General features: G+C 39.2%; 3 protein-coding genes across 4 annotated transcripts in view; all 3 read left to right on the forward strand.

The window, feature by feature from the left end:
• Positions 1-748: 748 nt before the first annotated feature.
• Positions 749-6640, forward strand: LOC111657148 (putative phosphatase phospho1). The gene is made up of 2 exons (XM_023409202.2): positions 749-852; positions 3097-6640. The coding sequence occupies exon 2, from the start codon at positions 3133-3135 to the stop codon at positions 3907-3909; it is 777 nt and encodes a 258-aa protein (XP_023264970.1). The 5' UTR covers positions 749-852; positions 3097-3132; the 3' UTR covers positions 3910-6640.
• Positions 6641-17373: 10733 nt separating this feature from the next.
• LOC111657098 (gap junction gamma-1 protein-like) lies at positions 17374-19856 on the forward strand. Its single transcript, XM_023409090.2, has one exon. The coding sequence runs from the start codon at positions 17422-17424 to the stop codon at positions 18790-18792; it is 1371 nt and encodes a 456-aa protein (XP_023264858.1). The 5' UTR covers positions 17374-17421; the 3' UTR covers positions 18793-19856.
• Positions 19857-20693: 837 nt separating this feature from the next.
• Positions 20694-23614, forward strand: part of dbf4b (DBF4B-CDC7 kinase regulatory subunit) — a 6970-nt gene continuing 4049 nt past the window's right edge. Inside the window, exons 1-8 of one of the 2 annotated variants that reach the window (XM_023409076.2) lie at positions 20694-20797; positions 21346-21549; positions 21948-22139; positions 22481-22531; positions 22671-22740; positions 22963-23027; positions 23293-23332; positions 23454-23499. In XM_023409076.2, the coding sequence (XP_023264844.1) occupies positions 21400-21549; positions 21948-22139; positions 22481-22531; positions 22671-22740; positions 22963-23027; positions 23293-23332; positions 23454-23499 (614 nt within the window). In that variant the 5' untranslated portion in view covers positions 20694-20797; positions 21346-21399. The remainder of the gene's footprint in view (positions 20798-21345; positions 21550-21947; positions 22140-22480; positions 22532-22670; positions 22741-22962; positions 23028-23292; positions 23333-23453; positions 23500-23614) is intronic. The other variant, XM_023409077.2, reaches the window with a different exon arrangement.

A 23614-nucleotide genomic window follows, 5' to 3' on the forward strand; every position in this document is an offset into this window, starting at 1 on the left:
CAGCATGTGGCTCTTCTGCAGGGCAACAGATGTTAAATCTTCAATCATCTCAGTTATTAGTGGATCTGTTAATATTGTTATCAGACTAAAATGTACTTTGAATATAAAATCACTAAACAATTTACAGCACTGTACCTTATGACATAGTTACATCAGTGGTACTGAACTGCTGTGGTGGAGAAGCCAGTGGGAAACAACATTAAGAAAGGTGGAAGCATCTCCTTCGAATCCCAGGTGAAAGAGAATTAATACTTAAGTTTTTTTTTCACACATACTAAATTTGTAACTTTTGGAACAACTGTTAAGTTTGCTACTAACATGCATACAATTGAATGGTGATTTCACCATATTTGAATTTACTCAATTGTGTTAAAAAAAAAACAATTACAAAATTCATTTTAAAATAACCATTTCAGTTGTATTTGAGATATTAGGTACACTTGTAAACTTGAACACAATCCAATACAACAGCTCAGACATAATATTTTACAAAGAAAACATTTTGAGTTGCTACTCACTGTTTTCTTCCATTTTACCTGCATTTGAATTCCAGTGGGAACCAGTAAAAAAAAAAAAAAAACCCAAAAAACGATTTTCCATACATATAACTGAATTACACTTTTATTTTCTCTTTTTGTAAATTACTTCCAAAGTGAATGTTATTCTGTGGTGCTTTTAATTAGAAAGGGGAAGGCGGATGCTTGCTCGGGTCAACTTGACGCAGCGGCTTTAAATGGGAATACCCTCTGTGCTGCTGAGGGAGTCTCCTTTAAAAAATCTTTATGCTGACTGGGATACGGTCGCCGGAGCCGGGCACCTAGCCTACCATCCCCGCTCTTATGCTCGCCACCGGTAGGCCTCTTTTTCTGTCTTAACCCTCCAACGGGTTTCTCTCCGCTTCTTTTGCTCTGTGTATGATTTTACTGTTTGAATGTGCCTTTTAATCTTTGCCGCTAGGACGTGCAGTAGCCTCTACCCGGTCAGCCTAACGACTCCTGACACAGCCGCGCTAATGACTTTCAGTGGTAACCTCTCGTACAGGAATAGCGCTCCGGGGTTAAAATTAGATAGCTTAGTGTGTAAATATGTCCTATTAATAATGTAGTTACTGTTGGAGACCAGGCGCACGCTCACTTGGCACAATGCGTCCGTGCAACCAAACTGCAGGTTACAGGACATTTAGATCCCTGAGCACCAAACCAGCTGGTCTCACTGTCAATGAGCTGACATTGTCAGTAAAAAAAAAAAAAAAAAGGTATGTAGGCTATGCATTTCCTCATGTCCATACAGGCCAAGCTTCCCTGCAAACCCAAAAGGTTGCATATAAATACCTATATTTATGTGTAATTTATACAAAACATATTTTTATGTGTGTGTTTTTACATACAAGGTAATATATACAATTATTTTTAAGGCTGTTTGTTTGATGATTATGTGGTATGTTCTTTGGGCCCAAACTCATTCTGGTCAATGTTATCATTTGGCAGCACTTTCCACTTTTTATGAGGCAATAGGGTCAGAGGCATAATCCTAGTGCCTTCTGCTACAGCGATGTGTGGATGTAGACAGTTTGCATTAATAGATTGTGCAAGCTGCTCGTCGAACAGGCTGATCTAGCAACATTATCTGAACCTTGTCAGGGCAGGTCCCTTCTCAGACCTTTGACGTACTATAAGTAAAGTAGAGACATATTGTGAAACAAAATCACTTACAAGAAAAAGTGCATATCATCAAGAGTATCAATAGCAGGGTACTCATGCAGAATATTATTGTGCCAGTGTTTTATTATTACTATTTGAGGTCACTGATAAATTAATACAATATTAATGTTGTATCTCTTCGAGGTTGAGGTAATTTGAACTACTTTATATTCTGTTAGTGTATTCTACAAGAATGTGTCATCTGATAACATGATCATGTGTTTTGTATGTGTATGTCTAGTAACTGCAGAAACAGTGAAGTTGAGAAAAAAAAGGCTTTGAAGTAAGGAGGACAAACTGGGGACAGATATATAAAGTGTAAAACATAATTATTGATCATTGTCCAAAACCTAACATCAAAGGCTAAAAACATTTACAGAAAGTGCACTGGATGCTTCGACAATCTAAAGGGTGCAGCGAAAATGTATTCTCTACAATATCTTCAACCACTTTCTTCTAATGAGTTAGCTTCGTTAAATAATATTTAATTAGGCTAAATTCATATAAATATGGTATTTAAAGCTACCCTGATAAGCTAGGCTAATCAAATATTCTTTCCATAACTCACTTTTGACCAAATTTGTATTCACTGTGTTTTGGCTTTGTAGTAGGAGTAAAAAAGTGCAATTACTCGTGTTTATTGGAGTAGAAATATAAAGTAGCATAAAATACAAATTCCCCAAACGTAGTAATTGAAACTGTCCTGTAGTGTACAGATAGATTCGCTTTTTACATCCCACCATTGCTGACTTGACATTGCCCCTCATGTTTGTTCCACTTATGGTAAAAGTATGCTGTGACATAACAGCTCCCGCTTCACTCAAGTTACAACACGTGTCCAACAGTGGAAGCCCTGTGCTACAAATATATTGGCGATGTTAATATGGAACTGGGATTGGTCCATTATCTGGCTGAGACATGCTGAATATATAAACAAATGTCTGAGTGAGTCGTCCCCCCCCCCCCCAAACCTAAAGGAATGAACAAATGTCTCTGTGGAAAAGTGCTATCAGGATAGGAAGTGTATGACTGTGTGTTGCATATCAGCACAGTCATTTAAACATGTTGGGCATCCTGTTTATGTGTTGCTTTTGTTTAATTTAAACTTTGCTCTCTTCCTTTCCTCTTGTAAATGTTGTAAATGTCTTGTGTCTTGTAAATGTTTACCCAGTAGCTTACAGCATAATAAAGAGTATTTAAACATTTTGATGTTTCCTTAACCCATGCATGTTTCAGTGCGCTTTCATTCCCTGTACACAGCGATGTGATGTTTTGGCATCCTGCCGTTAACATTTTATTTTTAGAGTGGGTTGCAATAACACACTACTGTTCTGTACAGTATCAGTTGTCTTTGAAAAAAAACAACTTTATGATTGTGTTTCATCCCTTTTCTCAGAGCGGGACCACTCACTATTTTCTCCAGACACCAAAGATGACAGCTCCATCAAACTTAACTCATGCGGTGCCACGGGAACAGCGCTTCCTGGTGTTGTTCGACTTTGATGAGACCATCATCAATGAGAGCAGTGATGATGCTGTGGTGCGTGCTCTTCCCGGCCAGCGGCTCCCTGACTGGCTGAAAAACAGCTACAGGGAGGGGCATTACAACGAGCAGATGCAGAAGGTGTTGGCCTACATGGCGGAGGAGGGTGTGTCTAAGGACTCCATCCACTCATCAATAGAGAGGATCCCACCAACGCCTGGCCTCCTGAACCTCCTCCAGTATCTGCAGAGCCACCAGGATGATTTTGAGTTAGTGGTGGTCTCAGACGCCAACATGTACTTCATTGAGACGTGGCTGAAGCGTGCTGGGGTGCATCACCTTTTTCGGAAGATTTTTACAAACCCGGCCAGTTTTGATGCAACTGGTCGGCTCGTGCTGCTCCCTTTCCACTCCCACTCGTGCTCCCGATGTCCTGACAACATGTGCAAGCAGGTGATCCTTCGGGAGTATCTGGCGGCTCGGCAAAAGGAGCGTGGTGGTGCCACCTTCCAGAGGGTGTTCTATATTGGAGATGGGGCCAATGACATCTGTCCCTCTCTGGCTCTGGGGCCCAGAGACACGGCCTTCCCCAGGAGGGACTTCCCCATGCACAGGCTGCTGCAGGGGATGCAGCAGTCCCAGGAAGCCATGTTCAAGGCAAATGTAGTTCCTTGGGCCAGCGGTGAGGACATTGTGCACAACCTGAAGAAAATAATGGAGAGATGAGATGGGTGTGTTTGTGTGTGTGTGTGTGCGCGCGTGTGTGTGTGTGTGTGTATGTGTGTGTGAAAGAGAGCGTGAAAGAAGGGGGAAAATATAACAAAGGTGCACCAACCCTAGTACTGGTGACCAGCAGGTATGCATGATTTTACATTAGCCACACTTGTTACAACTTATAAAGATGTAGCCAAACAGTGTGCATCTATTTGAATCGAATGTTTCAAAGGAATAGTTTGACGTTTTGGGAGATAAGCTTATTCGCTTTCTTGCTGAGAGTTGGATGTGATGATCAGGGTAAAATATGTAGCTGGAACCAGCAGCTGGTTAGCTTAGCTTAAGACACACACACTGGAAACAGGAGGAAAAATTTAGCTTAACCATTCTACAAGTAACAAAATCCACCTGCTAGCACCTGTAAAACTCTTTTTGACAGTGAAACCTGAATCTCAGCCAGACTCCAGGAAGTTACTCATTCCGGTCAAGAAATTTTATGCTAAGCTAACCAGCAGCATATTTTGAAAGAGAGTGGTATTTTTCATGTAATTCTCAGCAAGGACGAGATTGAGCATTTTTCCCAAAACGTATTTGTCTAAGTGTAGAGAACTACTTAATTATTGGGTATTAAGTGTGTATACAATGTTAGGCAGTAGTAGGTGCAGTATGCAGGACAGGACTCCCAATGGAATGCAAATAGATAAGCTCAGTAGTTAAGATTATCAGGATCAATAATGGAGATATGCAGTATTTAATGATGCACTAAGTTTTGATTCTAAAGTCTGATCAAGATACTAAAGGTCTTCTTAACCAAAATTGTGTCTAGTTTGCTCTGGAGTGGAACTAAATCCAATGCAGTCAGCTCATTTAACACACCAATCCCCTTCAATGTGAATGTAATTTGCTTTACATTTCAACATCTCACTGCAGCTGACATTTTTGAGCAATGTTAGCTGTGGAATTTTGGGTCACATGTGCTGTTATAGAGTGCAGAGATTTTACTGACCAAGAACAACAACTTAAACCTATTCCATCTCTGGAGGGTCTCTGTGTTGAATGGCTTCTTCTTCTAGTTCAAAGCACGTTAACACTTCATCCAAGGCCTCGACAATGGACGCATAACTAGGATCAGGTGTTATAGCACTATCTGGAACAAAAGACCACACATGTTGTGTCGGGCAAGGACAAGAACGGTGTAGAGCAGGGATAAGGTGACAGAGAGGCAGGCACACTACCTGTGCACTATTGAACCACTCATTACTGATACCTAATCTAGGGCTTGATTATACAGACGTAATCTACACCAGCATGTGATCCAAAGGGAACGCTGTAGCCATATGCCTGCACTTTGGCCCCACTATTATACACTGTGTCTCTGAAACAATGAAATAAACTGTAATGAAATGCACCAATTGAAGATTTTAAATTCTGTTTGTGTAGTCATTAGTTAGCACTCACTTAATCCTCTTATAATGAATATTCGTATTGAATATTGGTATTGATAAAAGGCTGAATACGTTGGGGAAGATTTATGTTCTCTAAGAAGTCCAACATCTTCTTTATGTTTGAAGGTATTCCCAGTTCAAGTACAGTGGTGTGAGAGAATGGTGTTGGCATCAGCCTCTCTGGTATATATTTGCAGAATTAACTCAACATGTAACCTCATTTTGCCTCACTAAATTCATGACAGGGACTGGGAAATGTATTTAAGAATATATAGAAGAGCAGTTGTATTCACTGAATCTGTTTTTAGCATTTTATTATTATGTTCAAATTCAGGGACTGGGGGAATATTGTGTTGCAGGGTCCTATTGTCATTTTTCCATCATGTTTACAATAAGCGGCCTAAATTCCTACATGTGTACTGTACATCTGTTGATTTTTGCAGCCTATCTAGGGTTTGCTGATATTGTGACTTCAGGCCAGAGGTAGTACAAAATATTTGAGTGTATATTTGTATCCATTTTGTATTTTAAATATCTCTAACAATATAGATTCATGTACATCTTCGTCAAGCCGTTACAGTTACCAGTAAGAAGGTGTGGGTGCTGATGAAAAGCGTTTGCTAATTAATGAAATACTTCTAGCCTTGAAAAACAACATAATGCTGTGTAAGTGCTGGAGATTTACTTTAACCAGTGTTTTAATTTCTCAGGGAGTAGAGAAGAAAGTGTTAACAAGCTAACCTAACAGTAATAATCTATATTTATGGAAATGTGTTTATGTGCACTTTCAGATTTGCTGCTCTAAGAACAAAGTGTTCATTTGTGATTAAAAATTAATGCAGCTGAAGTTTGACCCTGAAATTCTTTGAGATCTAAATCTAATCCATTCATGCTTTGTGAGTAGGAGACTAAAGTTCTGTGAGCTTTACTCCTTCTGATGTTAGAATCATTAAAAGTGTAACACAGGTACTTCAGTTTACTTTAACTGTCTGTGTACCAGTAAGACTTCCACTGAGTTTTGTGCAATAATTAAGCGCTATACTTGATATCATGACAAATAGATTTTATCTTAAACAGGAAGAAAAACTTGACATTTGACATTTTCTGGGATGTGAAATGACCCCACATCCTTAAACGATATTGTTCTTAATATGATTTTAAAGACAACGACACAACAACCAAATATGCTGCCTTTTTTGTGGTTTGCTGTATCTTTGCAGAATGTACTTCTAATCACAACTTCAAGTATGTGTGTAATGCATCATTGTACCAGGAATATAAAGCCATTATCTGATTCATCTGTTTTCTGTTGTGTGCTTCATAACTGTGATGATAAACTATTATCTCACAGTTATATCCCTGAACGGTCAATTAGGCTCATGATTATCTTCATCATCATCATCATCATCATCATCATCATCATATAGCCTATATATGATGATATATAGGCTATATAGTTCAAACGGAGCAGCAAATATTCAAAAATGAGAAACTTTATCTTGGGATATTGAGGGATATTTGCTTAAAAAAATACTTTTAATGACGATAAATCATTTTTCTGTTGATTGACTAATCAATTAATCAACACATTTTTTTCATCTTTAATATGCATTTGGAATACAGTATTTTCATATGAAATAGAATGATTTTATGATTGATTGATATATATATATATATATATATATATACATTTGTGAATATTTCCCACTATTTGGACTGGACATTTTTCAAAATTTTTTCACCATGTTTCACCATTTTGTGAAATTTCAAAGACTAAATGACTGAATCAAACAGATCATGTGATATTAAAAGAGACAATTCAGGTACTGAAAGGACCTCAGGTTGACATTGTTTTGGTAAAAGGAAAGAGTGAACTATAGCCTACTGTAAATTAGGCCAATGAAACACAATAATAAAAATATGCTGTGGGAAAGGGTCAATGTATTCTTGAAAATAGTGTGGGATATGTCAGTTGAGATGGAGTGTTAAGGAAGATGACAACATTAAAAAGCAAAATTAGCATTTTAAGAGACCAATAACGTCTCAGTAGAAAGGAGCCAATTTGGGTCAAGATATTTTGAGAGGAAATAAATTGCGTGATGCTGGTATGTATTTGCTGATGTCACTGTTTTAAGTTTAGGGTGAGACAATGTCAAGACAGTGTCAAAAAAATTAAAAACAGGATGGGGGAGTGATTTAGGGGAAGGGACAGTGAGCATGTAATCCTTTGTCTCAAAGTAGGTGACATGTTGATTTAGCAGCAGAAGCAGAAGCAGTGGAGGGAGGGCGGAGGTGACCCGGAGTGAGAGGAGTCATCCAAGCCACTTTCTCAACTCGCAGGACTTCAGACAGCCAAACTACAGAGTAAAGACAGAAGCAGGATTAGAGGAGAATGGATGAGGGTGCAGACAGAAGTGTGGGGGTGGCAGGGTCAGTGGAAAGACAGTCAGCAAGTATAGAGGGAGGAGAGGAAAGATGGACAGCAGCACTGAGATGTGATGATTTGAGAAGACATAAGAGATGAGATGAATAAATGTGTCACCACAGACGCCAGGGCAGTCACTCAAAGTGGATGCAGACTGCTGGGTGTAGATAGGGAGTAGATATGGATGGTATGACTAGATAACCGAAATGCCAAGGGACGATAACAGTTCACAATGCAATAGTGGCTTTCTCCTCCGACCTGGATAAGTATTTTCACAAGCATTTTAAGGCTAAAGTCACATTAATTAGTTCCACCTGTAAATACAGAAGAAGACGCAGACTTGTGAGTTATGGTCTAAGATCAGTGTCCTTTTATTCAGTGAGGCTCTGCTGAAATTTGTCATTTGAATATATCCACCCCTGTCACGACCAGAGTATGGATTTCCAGTGGAGTCAAACACATGCATCTTTGCTGTTTTTTTAAGGCTGCATTGAACAGGTATGGCTACTGTAGTAGTGTATCTTTTACCAGACTATTTCCTGTGTTGTTTTACACATACAGTGTGTCAACCACCATCATAGCAAGAGAAAACTGAGGGATACAAACATTAGCTTCCTGTGATTGTGATATGAACACGTACTGTGTCTGTCAAGCTCAAGAAAGAATTTAGTGAAAAACCACTTGCCTAAAGGCTGTGAAATTCAGTTTTGCGAATTAACCTTTTGAGTTTGAAAATCTGAGCTTAAGTCGCACAGTTTGCAGTTCGCAGTGGTTCCCAGCGAAAACCTGACTATGATTAAAGGTCCCCTCCAGACATGTCCTGACATGACATATAAAGATACTCTGCTTTGAATAATAATTTGTCTGTCATAGATTTCTACACTTTATTTTTCAAACAGCCTTCTAGTGTCAAACTCTGCTCATACATCATTCTGCACCGTGAAGGTCGAACATAAGAGAGAAGTAACAATAAGCTTAACCCTTTAAAAGATTGAGGAAGAAAAACTCCGGTGTCACTCAGGGGCCAGAGTCCGTCCATATCTCAGTAATGGTTTAAGGGAACTTCAAATTTGGCACAAACATTCATCTGGAATTGAGGATGAACTGATAAGAAGTTGGTGGTCAAAGGTCAAAGGTCAAAGGTCAAGTTCACGGTTACCTCACAAAACAGGTTTTTGGCCACAACTCACAAATTCATTCACTAATTATGACACAATTTAACTCAAATGTCTATGAGGATAAAATGAAGTAATGACATTTTATATCCAAACGGTCTAAGATCAACTTCACTGTGACATCATAATGTTCTGCAAAAACACTTCTGGCCATTATTCAGTGCTGTGATTCGGGGTGGGAGGTTGTGAAAGTATTTTCTGCAACTTGGCTGATTGGTGGAGGCATACAACCGTCAGGAGGTAATTCTAGTTTTCTTGTGAAATATTTTTGATTTTTTTTCACCTCTTCATGCCAATAAAACTCCTTCAAGAAATACCCACTTTAATTGAGATGCCCCTAAATAAAGTAATAATCTTTTGGTGAGGGGTCACAAAAGGACATAGCGTTTTTTGTAGGGGCCACAAGCCAAAATAAATTGAGAACTACTGGTTTGTGTGTACAAATTATAACTTCTGTGTACATCTCGACCAGAAGATGGCGCCAAATCTGAGTACCTTTATCAAAGCTCAGGAGGGTCCTGTGCAGTGACAGACTTCTGTCAGTTCTTACAATACACCAGTCATTCAAGCTATCAGGGAGATGTATTGCACTGGATTAATTAGAAAACCAAGTGACAAGAACAGAAGGATGAATTCTTTGGCGTAAACAGTAGTGCTGCTGTGAATTTATGACAATATGACAGCAATGGCTCAAAGGCTGTGGTGGCAGAGATGACGTGGTGTTCGTGTGGGCTCCATGTCATCATGTGAGTCTGAGACGCTGCTGAAGTCAGACAAGTAATGTGTTGGTTCAGCTTTTTTAAGCTGCTTGGAGTTCAATTCATTTTGTATTCATTTCACCTGCTATAACCCCGTTTCTGCATTCCTTTATAATGCCTACTTCTTTTCTAGTTTGGCCTCTGTCAAATCAGATAAAACATAGACATCTATCCTTGCATTCAATCTCTCCAACATTGTTCTCCCTCCACATCCGATTCCATCTCTCTGATTTATTCTGTCACCTCACCCCTCGGGTGATTCCATGTCATTGTTGTTGTCTACCATTATATTTTCTGTTGTCAGTCCAGGACCCATAATGATAATGTCACTGGCTGACTGTAAGCTGACTGTACAAAACACTTGTAGCCCTCACTCCCTCTGCTTTTATTATGTACATATCGTCCACCTCTTCTCTTTCCAATATGATTTAGCCATCACTCTTTGGAAAACCTCTCTGTTAGCGTCTGCAACTCTCAGCTCAATTGATCCTACCAGGATTGATCCTTCAATTTAGGTCATATTGGGCCTGACATTGTTAAGGAAAGAGTACATGCTGTGTCTATTAAGGTTAAATAGGCAAAAGATAAGTTGCTGCCCAACCCAATTTCCAATGACCCCCAGAGGTAAGTGAGTGGGTAGAAAACCCAATTAACATCAGTTTGTGGAGAATGATGACGAATCGTATTTGAGGATCTCCAACTCGTCAATGACAGCCTCACCGCCTCTTGTTGTACCTCCCTGTCAATATCCAGATACCAGCTGATACAGCCCTTCCCCCACCAATAACAGTAGACACTCAACTGTTGAAGCGCTTTAAATTGCCAGTGCTATCCGATGATTGCTTTTATGGATAACCTCATTGATTTTTCTCCATTCAATTACGCCTTCTGAGGTGAAAGATAACTCAGTTAAGGGACTTGAGGCTTGTAAGAGGTCACTCTGAATTAGGATGTGAGCTTCCTATGCCAAAATGCTATCAGGCTGATTAGGGTTGTGAGTGTTTCCACTCCTCTGTGCTCGATTCTTTTGCTGATAGTTTAGGAATACAATGCCAGCCAAAAGTCAAACTAATGGCTTTGAGCAGTGGCACTCCCTGAAAGAAACAGTCAGTTAGCAACAGATGGAGAGGGAAGGATGAGGGAGGTGTGGGCTGTGTGAGCTGACATTTGTCTAAATGTCCTTGAGATGAACGGTAGAAAGAGATTCTTTGACTTTGTTTTTTTTTACAGCCACAGAAAATAAAACAATGTTTGAATTGTATCTGCATGTCCTTGCAGATGATTAATATCACAAATAAACCTCAGTGTGACGTGAGAAGTCCTCCTGTATTCATGTGTTATCTGCTAAAGCTGTAGCAGTGTGAGGAAAAATGAACAGAGGCCATTCAGTGAGGGATATTAGGCTATAAAATATATTATCTTATGGGGAATGCAAGGTAAAATATGTAGCTGAAATATATCAAAACCAAACCTTTGGGCAAAAGTAGCCAAAAAGTGTTATTAAAAGGGTAACTCCTTTAATTTTGTACTTCCATGAAGCGGGGGGACTTCTGAGAGGAGCTTTTGTGAAAAAAATCATCAAAATTGAAGAAGCAGAAGTCGAGATATCCCGACTTTAAATCTCTAGTATGATTCCAAAAACAATGGATTCCTACAATGCAACTACACTGTGTTTTTCATTAGAGCCTCCCTGCTTTTTAACTGCACTCATCTTTAAACTTCACACCCCCAGTTTGTGCACTGGCTGATCATATCATCTGTTATTTTCTGGGACTTTAGAAAGCTGCCATCAGAAATACAGGTGACATTATATAGCTCTTTTTTTCAGGCAGTCTTTCTCTATGATGAATAAACTGACCTCTATGTGTAAAATCGGTGGAGCGCCCATTTTTTTGTTGGGTGCATTGCGTGGTAGCAGAAGGCAAAATGCTCCTGACAACACAAGTTTTACAGATCTACGATTTGTATCCAAAGCCTGATGGAAGAAGATGAAACAAACCGTTGGTGATTGTTTACTCTCAGACTCAGTCTAAGAGAAAACTGTGGTAAATATACAGTATGTGTTGTCTTGAAAAGTCTTGTCTTTGCCCTTTGCGTGAAACCCTGACTCATGACTCAGCTTGACTAGAAGGAACTGGAGCAAACTAGATATTTTGCAATGAACCATAGCATTCTACACAAAAAGATGTCGGTTAGTGACATGTTTAACAACTCATTTTTGACATGCTTTGCTTCACTGAATGTTCTCTAACCACAAGTCGTTGATAAAGCAGCAGATGTGCAACTGCCCTGTCTGGGGTGGATACATTTGCCATTGAAAGTGTGTGAATGACAAAGTCTTTGTTTGTCACTGGATAATCTTCCACATCTCCATGATGACTGTGGCTGTGCAATGTTTTAGATAGTTTTAGAACTGGTATTTCATGAAACATTAAACATGAAGACTTTTTTCATTCAACTGCAGGTCAAAAGGTGACATATACAGCCAGTGACACTAATTGTAGGTCATGTGCCTGTACCTGAACCTGCTGACTAATGATCATAACACAAAAGAAAAAAAAACAGCAGGCAACTTTCATGATATTTAAAAAAAAAAAAGATTTGTATTAAATGGATACATGTATGTAAAGAAAGGTATTCATTTGCATGATGCAGAAAATGACGGTAAACCAGGACCTTGGCATTTATTTTTTGCCTTTTAAAACAATCTCAATAATAAAAATGCTTTATGATGTTTAACTTACTCTCTCTCATTCTCTCTCTCTCTCTCTCTCTCTTCTCTCTCTCTCTCTCACACACACACACACACACACACACACACACACACACACACACACACACGCACATACAAACCCCTCCTTGCCCTGCACCAGCCAGTTTGTCTTCCTCTGCTCACACCATCAAGCTCTCTCTCCCTCTCCAGTCCAGTCTCAAGGATTAAAACTAAATATAACACTTTAATTAAGAAGAGCTTCACTCACCTGAAACTTCGGGGATATTAAAAAAGTGAACGACAATATTGTACGTTTTTCTGTAATTTGGGGATGAAGATTTTGTTCCCCCTGCTCAATAGTACGGTATTTTGCCGGTTGACTGGTGAGGTCCTAACGTCAGTCCAGCTCTCTGGCGGATGGGAGCGACTCCAAATGTGCGTCTGAAACGGTGAGGATGCTGCTGTGGTGAGGAAGGCAAATAAGTGCCAGTCTACCGTTACTTGAGGAAATAACTTTGAAGAAAAATTACTAGAAGACTGTAAAGACAAGGTAAAGTACTAGAAATACCACGAAATTAGTGTATTTCCAGGTCATTTGGGATGAATTTTGACTTCGTGCTAGGTTAGCTGAGTAAGCTAGTCATCTTTAACAAACGGTTTGGTTATCTTAAGTTACCTCCACATCAACTTTGCCAGTTATGTTTTACAAGCTTTTAAATTTATTATAAATGACATATGCACTTGATAACAATTTATTGGCATTACTAAGCATTATTGAGCAATTTTATAAAGTTTATAACTTTTTGACGTCACGTTAAGTCAAGTTGATGTTAGCTTAATGTTCCAGTTGAAGTTTTTAATGTCCATGGGATCTCAGGGTGCAACTACTATTTTCAATTCCAATTAATCTGTTTTAGTTAAAGGTTTAGTTCATGACGTGAGAAAAAAAGTGAAATACGCTATAATAATTTCCTTGGGCCCAACTCAGACACTCGCAGATATTCACTTAGCTAAGTTAATAATGATAAACAACATATTCGCAAATGCTAAACGAGAAAGTGTTTGAATCATTTTGAAGAATTAACTACCGAATTATTTGAATCTATTGTCAAATTTGCCAAGGATTCATTTTCTGTGAAATTGATTAGCTAATCTATTGTTCATTGCAGTACCTATGTCATCCTTTTATCATCCTTTGTGCTGAATTTTAATGCAAGTACAACACAAAGTCGTAATCTAACAATCTAATAATAAGCCCCTTTTTGGAGCTGTTTGATTTGAAACCGCAGTGCAACCTTTATATTTGCAGTATTTTTTCAGCAGTAAGTGAGAAAGAGTCATAAAGAGTAGGCTTTATGAATTAAAACGTGAACAAAAACATTTTATTATATTACATATACATTATATATTGATTAAATAAATGTTTTTGGTGTTATCTCTGTTTTCTTTGCAGGTACATGGGGTTTGAAATCTCAAAATTCTTGCCAGGAAAAAAAGGAAGATAAGAAGGATACAACGAAAAGGGGTAATAACAATGATGACTTAGAGCTGGTGATGTAAGGACACTAAAATGATTGTGATTAGTTGAAGCAGTAAGTAAGAAGGAGGACCGGTGCCGACTGCTGTATGTGTGCTTATTTGTAGTCCACACAGTTTTCACCCAATACATGTGCTACATCACAAACTGATTTTATTATTTGTTATTATCACTCGGTCAAGATAAATGCTGGAAACCTGGATTCTGTCATACTTTGTTCAGAACTCTCCTTGTAATCAAATCAAAGATACGCTCGAGGCACACAGTTGTCAGTGGATTGTGTGTACTGCCATGGTAAAATAACATAACAAAAGACTCCTCTAAGCAATACTGGTAGATCCCAGCGGTGTAGTTAGATAATTAATGGTTTTCAAGTCATAGTGTACTTCTATTGACTTCATGCAGACAGACAAAGTAGCTCTCTTTGCCAGAGGCATGTGTCAAGATCAAATTATGTTGTACATACTGCATCATCTGTGTGTGGTTTGACAATTTTGAGTGGATGGCTCACAAAGTGACCCCAGAATACCCTGCAGGCTCCGTGTCTTGAAGACTCGTTACAGTGATGAAAAGTGCTGAATCTAAAGTTTGGGTAACTACACTTGCAGTTCTTTTTCATAGGTTTTTTGTGGCATATCATTATTTTATTCTAGGAAGTTGTCTAGGACTTGTATGAAAGGTGGTGATGGTGATTTCTGCCTTTGCGTATGATTTAAAAGTAGAGATTTATTCTGCTTGCTATTATCAGTCACTATTTTTTTATTAATGTAGTCCTCATTATTGCTCATTTTAAATGTTAGCCTGCTTATTGGTGCTATCTTAATCCACATTATCATACGCTAACGTGTGTCCCTGGATCAGCCTTCAAAGCTATGGTACCTTGACTATCTCTGTCCGACATGGCAGGTGTTTGTTGCATTTAAGATGCTGACCATGAGCTTGTAGCGTACCTGGTTCAAATCTGTGTAAGGGTCGTTTTTGCGTGTCATTCGTTCCTCTCATTTCCCCTTTTTCACCCTGTCAGTGTTCTGTTGTGTGGTCTGTATCTCATCAAGAAAAAAATACTCCCCAAAAATACTTTAAAAAAGGTTTTACAGTCGTCTTTCAAGTTAATAGTAGTTAAGCGTTTCATACTCACAAGATAGTTTTTGGGTTGTGCATCACCTCAAGCACTTTGAAGGAAACCACAACCCTTCATATTCACAGCTTGAAGCCTTCTTAGATAGGCATGTATAAGGGTGGTTGCTCTTTAACGTACACTCCTCAAATAGTTCTTTTACTGGCACTGTAGGAGACTGGAGGCTGTTAGTCTGGGGCTGGGAGACATCTGGAGAAAGTGCACTGTACCAACTTTAGACATGCAATGTGGCACTGCTAGCAACCTGGGCTATGGAGCCTTTGGTACATTTTGAGACTTAGCAGTTTCATGCAAAAACATTCAGTATCTGTGGGGTTTATTTTCTGGTCCACTTACCACAGATTTTAGTTGTTTTTTGACAGCAGGCTCCAAATCTGCTGTAATAACTTGGTTGGTGAGTAAAATACTATCAAGACCAATAGGAATGAGCTCGTCCTGCAGGGTCCTGACCGGACTATTTTGTTACTGAGTCAGTTATTCCTTTAATTTAAGATGACCGATTAACCAAAATTTTTGTTTTGTATATGTTATTCTGAAGGTAATTATTAAACTGTATACACAGGATTATTATGACCAAAAATGCATGAGTCAGTGGTAAGCAATTAAATTTGCTTTACTCTATTGTTGTGCAGCAAACCGTGATGGGCTTTGCTAATGAGCTCTAAGAGGGAGTGTTCCCAGTTTCTTGCCATCCGGTAGACTTGTGTTTGGGTGGTGATAGCTGTGCTACTGGGTCTCCAAATAGTACATTACACAACATGGCCAGATGTGCAATTTTAGAAGCCACGTGACTCTTAATGAGACACTCTGGAGTTCTTTATTTTTCTTTACAAAGTGAGACATGAGGAACATTGTAAACTCTGACGTTAGCAGCAGCTGGACCTGCTTTCATGAAAGTGCTTTGGATCAGTTATAAATGGCTCAATGAATCATTGTCATCAGTATGGCTTTCATGAAGAAAGTGACAGTGAGAAAAAATTTCAGTCGCGTGGCATTGATAAAAGTTTTGGGATATAAAGCTGATAAATAAATAAATAATATACAGCATGTAAAGCATAACATTGTAATATGTAGTTGACAGAGTTTTCCATTAAGAAAGATAAACTCACCTGGACAACAACTTTTGAAAGCCACTGGTATAACCTGTCCAAAGAGAACATTAAATGCAGTAATAGCCACAATGTAAATTTGGTGTAGTTCAGTAGAAGATAAAAATGATTTTATTGGGTATGAATACAACTAAAACTCAAGGAAGGTGTACTATCTGCACCAATTTCAGTCATACATGGTGATTCCACCCTTTGCACTTTCTCTATTGTGTCTGCTGCTTCCTTTTGCTCTATATGACTATTAACCAGCCATCTAGTGTGCTACTGCCTCGGAGCATCTCCAGCCCTCCTTCTCTAGCTAATTATGGTTCACCCAACTGTGCTAGCATGTACCACGTATACAAAGACTGTTGCTAGTTTTTGTTTTTGTCTAATTGCTCCATCCATTCATTGAACAATGAATCGTATGATGCAATCAGTACATGATGTCAATAATACTTTAACTGGCATGAGATGAGAAAATGTCCATAGCTTTGAAACACCTGGATAGTCAGATGTTGTAACGATCTAATGTAAAATGAAAAGGGGCATTCAGTTAACAATAGCAATTATGGTTAGACATTCCATCGTCATCATTACTCTTCCCTTTGTGTACTATTGCCAAGGATATGTTTAGACATACGCTCAAAGGAACAGCTATTAAAAGAATCAAGGATAAACGTGTTGTTATTGTGGAGAAATACACTGTTTGATAACCATGTATAGGAAAGACAAAGTGCTTGTCTGCGGTGTGTTTCAAATCAGTGCCATGGTGAACTATGTTAGGTGGTTTGTAAGTGTGCATTTTACTTTTGGCAGAAGAGCTAAGTGCTCAAACCTTTCATTGCTAACATAGGGGGCTAAAAAATCTTAGTGAATACGGTAGAACAATGGGTGGTCTCTTTCTTTGTATAATAAAAACTAGTCTGTTTATTCTGTGTATGTTGGAAGAGATGAATTGAGAGACAGACACAAAAAACTAGATTAAGACAGATTATTAAATAATCTTCACGTATCAGACTCTGGAGGGAAGGAAGGAGTGCCTGTAAACTGAACAAGTCTACTTGGTTTTGGTGAGATATTGTGCATGTCTTTAAATGGTAGAATATTTTACTATAAGGAGATCTAAATGAAGTGTGTATATTAATGTGGATGTATGTAAAGAGGTTAACCATTTCTGCTTTCTCTACAGGTGAGTAACAGGAGGTGTATGTTGCCTCTCACTGTAGTTTCCATGCCACTACCATGAGTTGGAGTTTCTTGACTCGCCTGCTGGAAGAAATCCACCACCACTCCACATTCGTGGGCAAGATCTGGCTCACCGTCCTCATTGTTTTCCGCATTGTGCTGACAGCTGTAGGAGGAGAGTCAATCTACTACGATGAGCAGAGCAAGTTTGTCTGCAACACAGGTCAGCCAGGCTGTGAGAACGTCTGCTACGACGCCTTCGCTCCACTCTCACACGTCCGATTTTGGGTCTTCCAAATCATTCTGGTTGCCACACCTTCACTCATGTACCTGGGCTACGCTGTCAACAAGATTGCTCGGGCAGATGAGCAGGGTAAAGACAGTGGGGGGGTGAGTGGATTTTCACGGAGGAAAAAGAAGCACTATCTTGCAGCCAGAAAGCAGCAAAGTGGCATTGAAGAGGCTGAGAAAGACCAAGAGGACGATCCAATGATCTATGAAATGGCTGAGGTGGAGAGCAACGGTGGTAGAGCAGCAACAGGAAGAAGTGGTGAAGGGCAAACAAATGTCAAGGCACGGCATGATGGGCGCAAGCGTATCAAAGAAGATGGATTGATGCGCATTTATGTGCTTCAGCTCTTGGCCCGGTCCTCACTGGAGGTGGCTTTCTTGTGTGGACAGTACGTTCTCTATGGATTTGCAGTACCTCCCACCTACACTTGCTCAAGCCAGCCCTGCCCTCACAATGTGGACTGCTTTGTGTCACGACCCACTGAGAAAACTATCTTTCTCCTCATCATGTACGCAGTTTCCCTGCTTTGCCTGGTACTCAATATATGGGAGATGCTTCACTTGGGCATCGGTACCATCTGTGAGATCGTACGCTCCCGCCGGGGGCAGCTTCCTAATGATGAGTTGTACGGACTGACAGAGGGACAAGTGGCTCCTCAAGAGGTACAACTGAGAGGAGAGGATTACAGCAGCTACCCTTATTCTTGGAATACACCATCAGCTCCACCAGGGTACAACATTGCCATCAAGCCTCTTCTGGTATCTACTGGGAACCATGAAAAACCACTTCCCGTTACTGATCTTGCTAATGCTAAGATAGCATGCCGGCAGAACCATGTTAATATTGCCCACGAGGAGCGTCAACAGTACACCAATAATGATGACAACCTGGGTATGGGAGATGCCCCCAGAGACGCTCAGAAGGACGTCCATCAGCCTCAGAAAATGTTGGGAGCTGACAATCAGGCCTACAGCCAGCTTCAGAGCCACAGTAACAATCACAGCAAGCCTCACCGTGAACGTAAACAACGGCAGGCCTACAAACACGCCTCGAGCAAGGCAGATGCAGACAGAGGCAGCAGCAGCACCAGTAGTAGCAGCAAATATGGAGTGATAAAGGGCTCTGAGTGGATCTGAAGTATAGACCGTAAGACTTTTTGTTATTCGTAAAACGTTAATCTCCTCCTCCTTTACATTCATATTGAAAAAGGACAGGGCAGCCACTTTACCTTATTTTCAATGATATTCATGCAATTAAAATACTAAGTGAAAATTAGTGCCAAGAACCACCTTGTACCAGCCCGCTGCTAGCTCTGTCCACTAAAAACAAAACACTTACTTTGTCACACTTCCATAAACCTAAACTGATAATAAATAGCACTTTTATTGCGGATATATCACACATATTTTCTGTAATGTAAAGTTTTGATGACAGTTTACACAAGTATGCAAAAGTGGTTGTTTTTATTAATGTAGTAATATCTTGATTTTTAATAGTTCAAATATAAAGTTGGTCTAAAACAAACCACTCCACTTCTGGGAAAACAACAAATGTTCGTGGCCTCAGCTTGTGCTTTACAGTTTTATTTCACAGTTATTGCTGTCTTTGATTCAGTGTGGATATACTGAGGTTTCCATACTATAACCCAATGTGCCTTTTTAAACAGTCAAAAAGCTGCTTCATATTTGTCACTATGGACTGAAAACAAGCTAAGTCCTTCTGTCTGTGTGGTTAGTTTCATTACCATCCAGGGGTTAAAACACTGAATATGCAAAATTTTGTTTTTATTTTCTTGAAACCAGGTTTGATGTGGACTGATGGTGTTCCCAGCTATAAAGAAAAATGAGAGAGTAATGTTTTCAGTTGGTAATTTTACAGTGTTTGTGTTATTTTCTGAAGAGAGAAGAGACATTCTTTTTAATGCTTTGATAAAGTGTTCAGACTGTTATCAGTGTCTTGTTGTCAACCTGATACAATCTTTGATATATGTAATGTTTGTTTGAAGTTTGTGCTATGAAGGTTTTAGTCCATTGGTGCATTAGTTTGTGAGTCTGCCGTTTTTTGTTCTTGACCTAAAATGAAGAATTCCTTGTCATTGGTCCATACATACTCAGATTTTCAAGTTCAAATGCCATGAAGGCTTGCCCTTGGCACCGTGCCAGTGTTTCACTTTGTTAAAACAAAAATGCATGTTTTGAATAAAGAGTTTGTATTTGTCTTACTGTCTCTGTCTTACATTTTACAAATTTGGTGTCATGACAGATTGTAAAACATGATGTTAATATAAGTTTGCATAATGCTGTGGATGGAACTTTTCATTTTCAACTAATAATGAATATATTTAATTCATGTGATCTCAGGCAAATAGAAAGATTGAAGGTGCCAGTGCACTTCATTGGAATTACTGTATTTACAGGCACACTGCCCCCTGCTGGGCAAAGGCGAGCGTTTTTTTTCTGTGGTATCTAAAATGTTTGAGCTGCTGGTTGAAACTGACAGGGGAAGAACATAAATTGATGGGGAGCATTAATTTACATACACAAATTACAACTGATTATACTTGTATACTTGTTTGAAGCTACAGCTGCACCCACGAACAACAGAACAGAGACCATGGCTATATTTATGATTGATGTCCATCTCATTCTGTGCTTGGTCTCCTTTTCTTTCAGTTGCAAAAGCCTACATGTACGAGTGTTTGTTGAATAAAATCCACATTTTTACTGTTATGAAAAATACCTCAGCTCTAAAAATGAACTAAGTAGCGAAATTGTTAAGTGACCAGTGGCCTTTGTGCTGCGTTTACGGTACTGTCACAACCTTATGTAAAACTTAAAAACACAGCAGACAGCGTGAAATTGACTCTAAGGGGGAAGTACGAGGATGGCTTGTGCAAGAAACAGACTGATAATCAAAGTTGATTTTAATTTCGTTTCACCCTATTGCTCAGTGATATTACTATTTGATAATCACAGGTGTCTGATGTAAAAAGAACGTCAAGGCAGCGTTACCGGATGTTACGCTAACTTCACGTTGACGTCTTCGCCAGTGTTTTTAAAAAAGCGGCGGTTGCCTCTCCACCTTATGGTGAATCAGTAGCCACAATTTCTTTATCGCAGCTCTGTAACAAAGTAACTAAACGTAAGTATTTATTTCCCTTTTCCCCCTGCGAAGATGTGGGAAACGATTTACCAGACGATTAATATTCATTACAAACTAGCCAAAAGTTGTTCTTTCTTGCCCCGGCGTTGTCTATTTTGAGGAAAGCTAAGCTAGCGGAGATCAGCTACCAGGCTATGCTAACCACAGCTAAGTTTGTTAGCTAAATAGCAAGGTGGCAATGTTAATGCATGCACTGTTGCTGTAGTTTGATAGTGAACTAACGCTGCATGTTCTGATGAACTTTTCCATGGCAAGTTGTAAGATTGTTTTGAAACGTTTTGACCATTACCTCAATCTTGCCTCTGAGAAAGTGATATTTAACTGTTTGTTATGGGTTGATATACTCTTGTTTCACTTTGGCGACCTTGTATTAAGTTGCTCAAAGAATTCTGGAGAAAGCAATGGTATTAGAAAAAGTTAGCAGAGAAGAAGAGCTATAATAAAACATTATTTTTAGTTACTCTTTGTCAACTAATTATACAGACTTGTAATATTTCATTAACACGTGTTTTCTTCCCTCCTTTAAGTAGGACTCTGGTGTTTTCCAGTAAAGCTGTGAGCTCCTTTAGTGCCCCAGGACCATGCACAAGCAGCAGTATGCAGAGGAGAGAGGCCTTCTAGGCAAACTGTGTCCTGGGGAGAAGAAGTTGGAGGGGAAGACCTTTTACCTTGACAATTTGAAGAAACGCCCAACAGCCCTGCTTTTGGAGGCCATATCTCTACTAGGAGGGGTAAGCTTGTGTGGATCCTATGATTTTTACATATGCTGTGAACAGTGGTTGTTGTTTGTGTACAAGCCTTATCATCAGGCTTTGATCTAGGCAGTGGCATTTTAAATAAAAATAGCATGATTTGGCTGCACTGTCATTCGTCTGCCTTGCTTTGTCAGATTAAAATTTTGTGTAAGGGAAAAAAACACTTCAGTGTCAGAAAAATGTGGCAGTTTGGGTCTGATGGATCTGATTTCAGCAGACAGTTCACTGGAGTATTAGCCAAACTGATAGCATCCCAACTAACACTGGTTTCTTCATCAGTTGTACACCTACTGAAGCCCAAGTTAAACTTCTGACTATGAAAGATGTCTCTCAGCAGCAACTGATGAGTAGATCTTTTTTTTTCCCTGCTGAAGAGAGTTGAAAGTTTCCTGCACAAGGACGTAAACTTTGTTGTGACTGGAGGCCAAGAGGTTCTGAAGGAGGAGAGATGTGTGGTTACCAAGGGAGGGGCAAAGGGGAGAAATGAAGAAGCCCAACATCCTATTAAGCGTCGGGAGAGTGTCCTCACCAGTGAAAAACAGCGCCCAGAAACTCCTAGACCAATGGTACTGAACATCAGTTACTCGTGTAACCTTTATATAATCTGTAATTGTCCTAATTAATATATATTGACATCACAAAAATCAGCTGGAATGATTTCAGTATTTGTTTTGGTGTCGGTGAATATTTCTGTATTTATCTTTACTCGTATAAATTTCTTGCTTTAGGATTAAAATGTTAAATACTTAGATGCTTTTTAGTTCATGTGAGAAATTATGAGAATGCTACATTCAAAAACAAATTCTGTTTGTGTTAATCTTTTTTTCATCACTGACACATTAGGAAAATATCACTGTGGATGTTACTAGAGTGAAATAGAGTGTAAATCTGTGTCTTGTCTCTTCAGGCTTGTGGCAGCCGGGGGAAGGCTCTGCTTGAAAAAGCCATTCGCAACAATGTAAGTCAATGCAGCCAGAATATGGTTTATCTTGTAAATGTACAGGCTTTAAGTTTTTGTTTGTGGATATTGGTGATATTATACTGAAGAGTGACGCAGTTTGTCATCTTGACTTGATTCTGATGGATGTGTGTTGTAGGAACGACTGCAGGGTAGCAGTGTTTTGGCCAACGCTCGATCGTGGGGAGTGAAGATTTTGTATGTGGATGGTATCCTTTTGTATACCACAGAGGAATTCCATATCAACAGTACAAAGTTATTCGATGTAAGCTCTTAAGTCTGTGTCTGTCTTGGATGTGTTCACATCTATAGTGCTGTGAAGCTCTTTTTACAGCAGATGGCACCATATGAGTGCTTCGTTTTTTGTTCTTACCAGTACAAGCACAGAACAGTGTTTGAAAATGTTGTATTGTTCCTTAATGTACTATCAGATGTGCTTTTATACCTGAAACAACTGACTCGAGAGAGCTTCAGCGTGAAACACAAGAGGCCAGAGGTAAGATTTAATTTCACCAAACATCCACGTATAGCAACTTTATGTCAAGAAATCGAGCAGGTAAATCTTTTATGAATGAATTGGTAAAAAGCAAAATGACATTTTGAGATTCAGGAAAGATAGGAGTTCAGTTAAAGAAGCTTCCAATAAAATGGAATGAACTCTGTCAGGGTTATGAAGAAATAACAGAAGAACTTTTGAAATTGTTGACATTTGCTCTTTAAGATTAATGAGTCTTACTTAAAATTTTCCTTTTTCAATGCAGAGGACTTACACCAAACAACAAGGTTCTCATGTTGTCAAAGGTTGGTTTATGTTTTTGTGCTGCTAATGTGTTTATTTCCCAAAAATACTGTATTTCTGTTGGCGTATTTGGGGGTAATTGTATTACTTTTTCTCTTCCTTTTTATTTCTCCTGGCGCACAGCTGCAGCTTTAAGATCTCCATATCTTAAAATTGAAGACTTCAGCAGGTGAGTTTCATCCCCCATTTAGTTTGTTTATTTTTTCTCGAGCACAGGAGGGGCATTTGAATCCAAGTGTAATAATACACGTCGTTTTCTTTGACACCCCCCCCCCCCCCCCCCA

The sequence above is a fragment of the Seriola lalandi genome, unplaced genomic scaffold (genome assembly GCF_002814215.2).
Source record: "Seriola lalandi dorsalis isolate HSWRI2012SDOR001 ecotype SW California unplaced genomic scaffold, Sedor1 jcf7180002054383, whole genome shotgun sequence".
In the NCBI taxonomy this organism is placed as follows: Eukaryota; Metazoa; Chordata; class Actinopteri; order Carangiformes; family Carangidae; genus Seriola; species Seriola lalandi.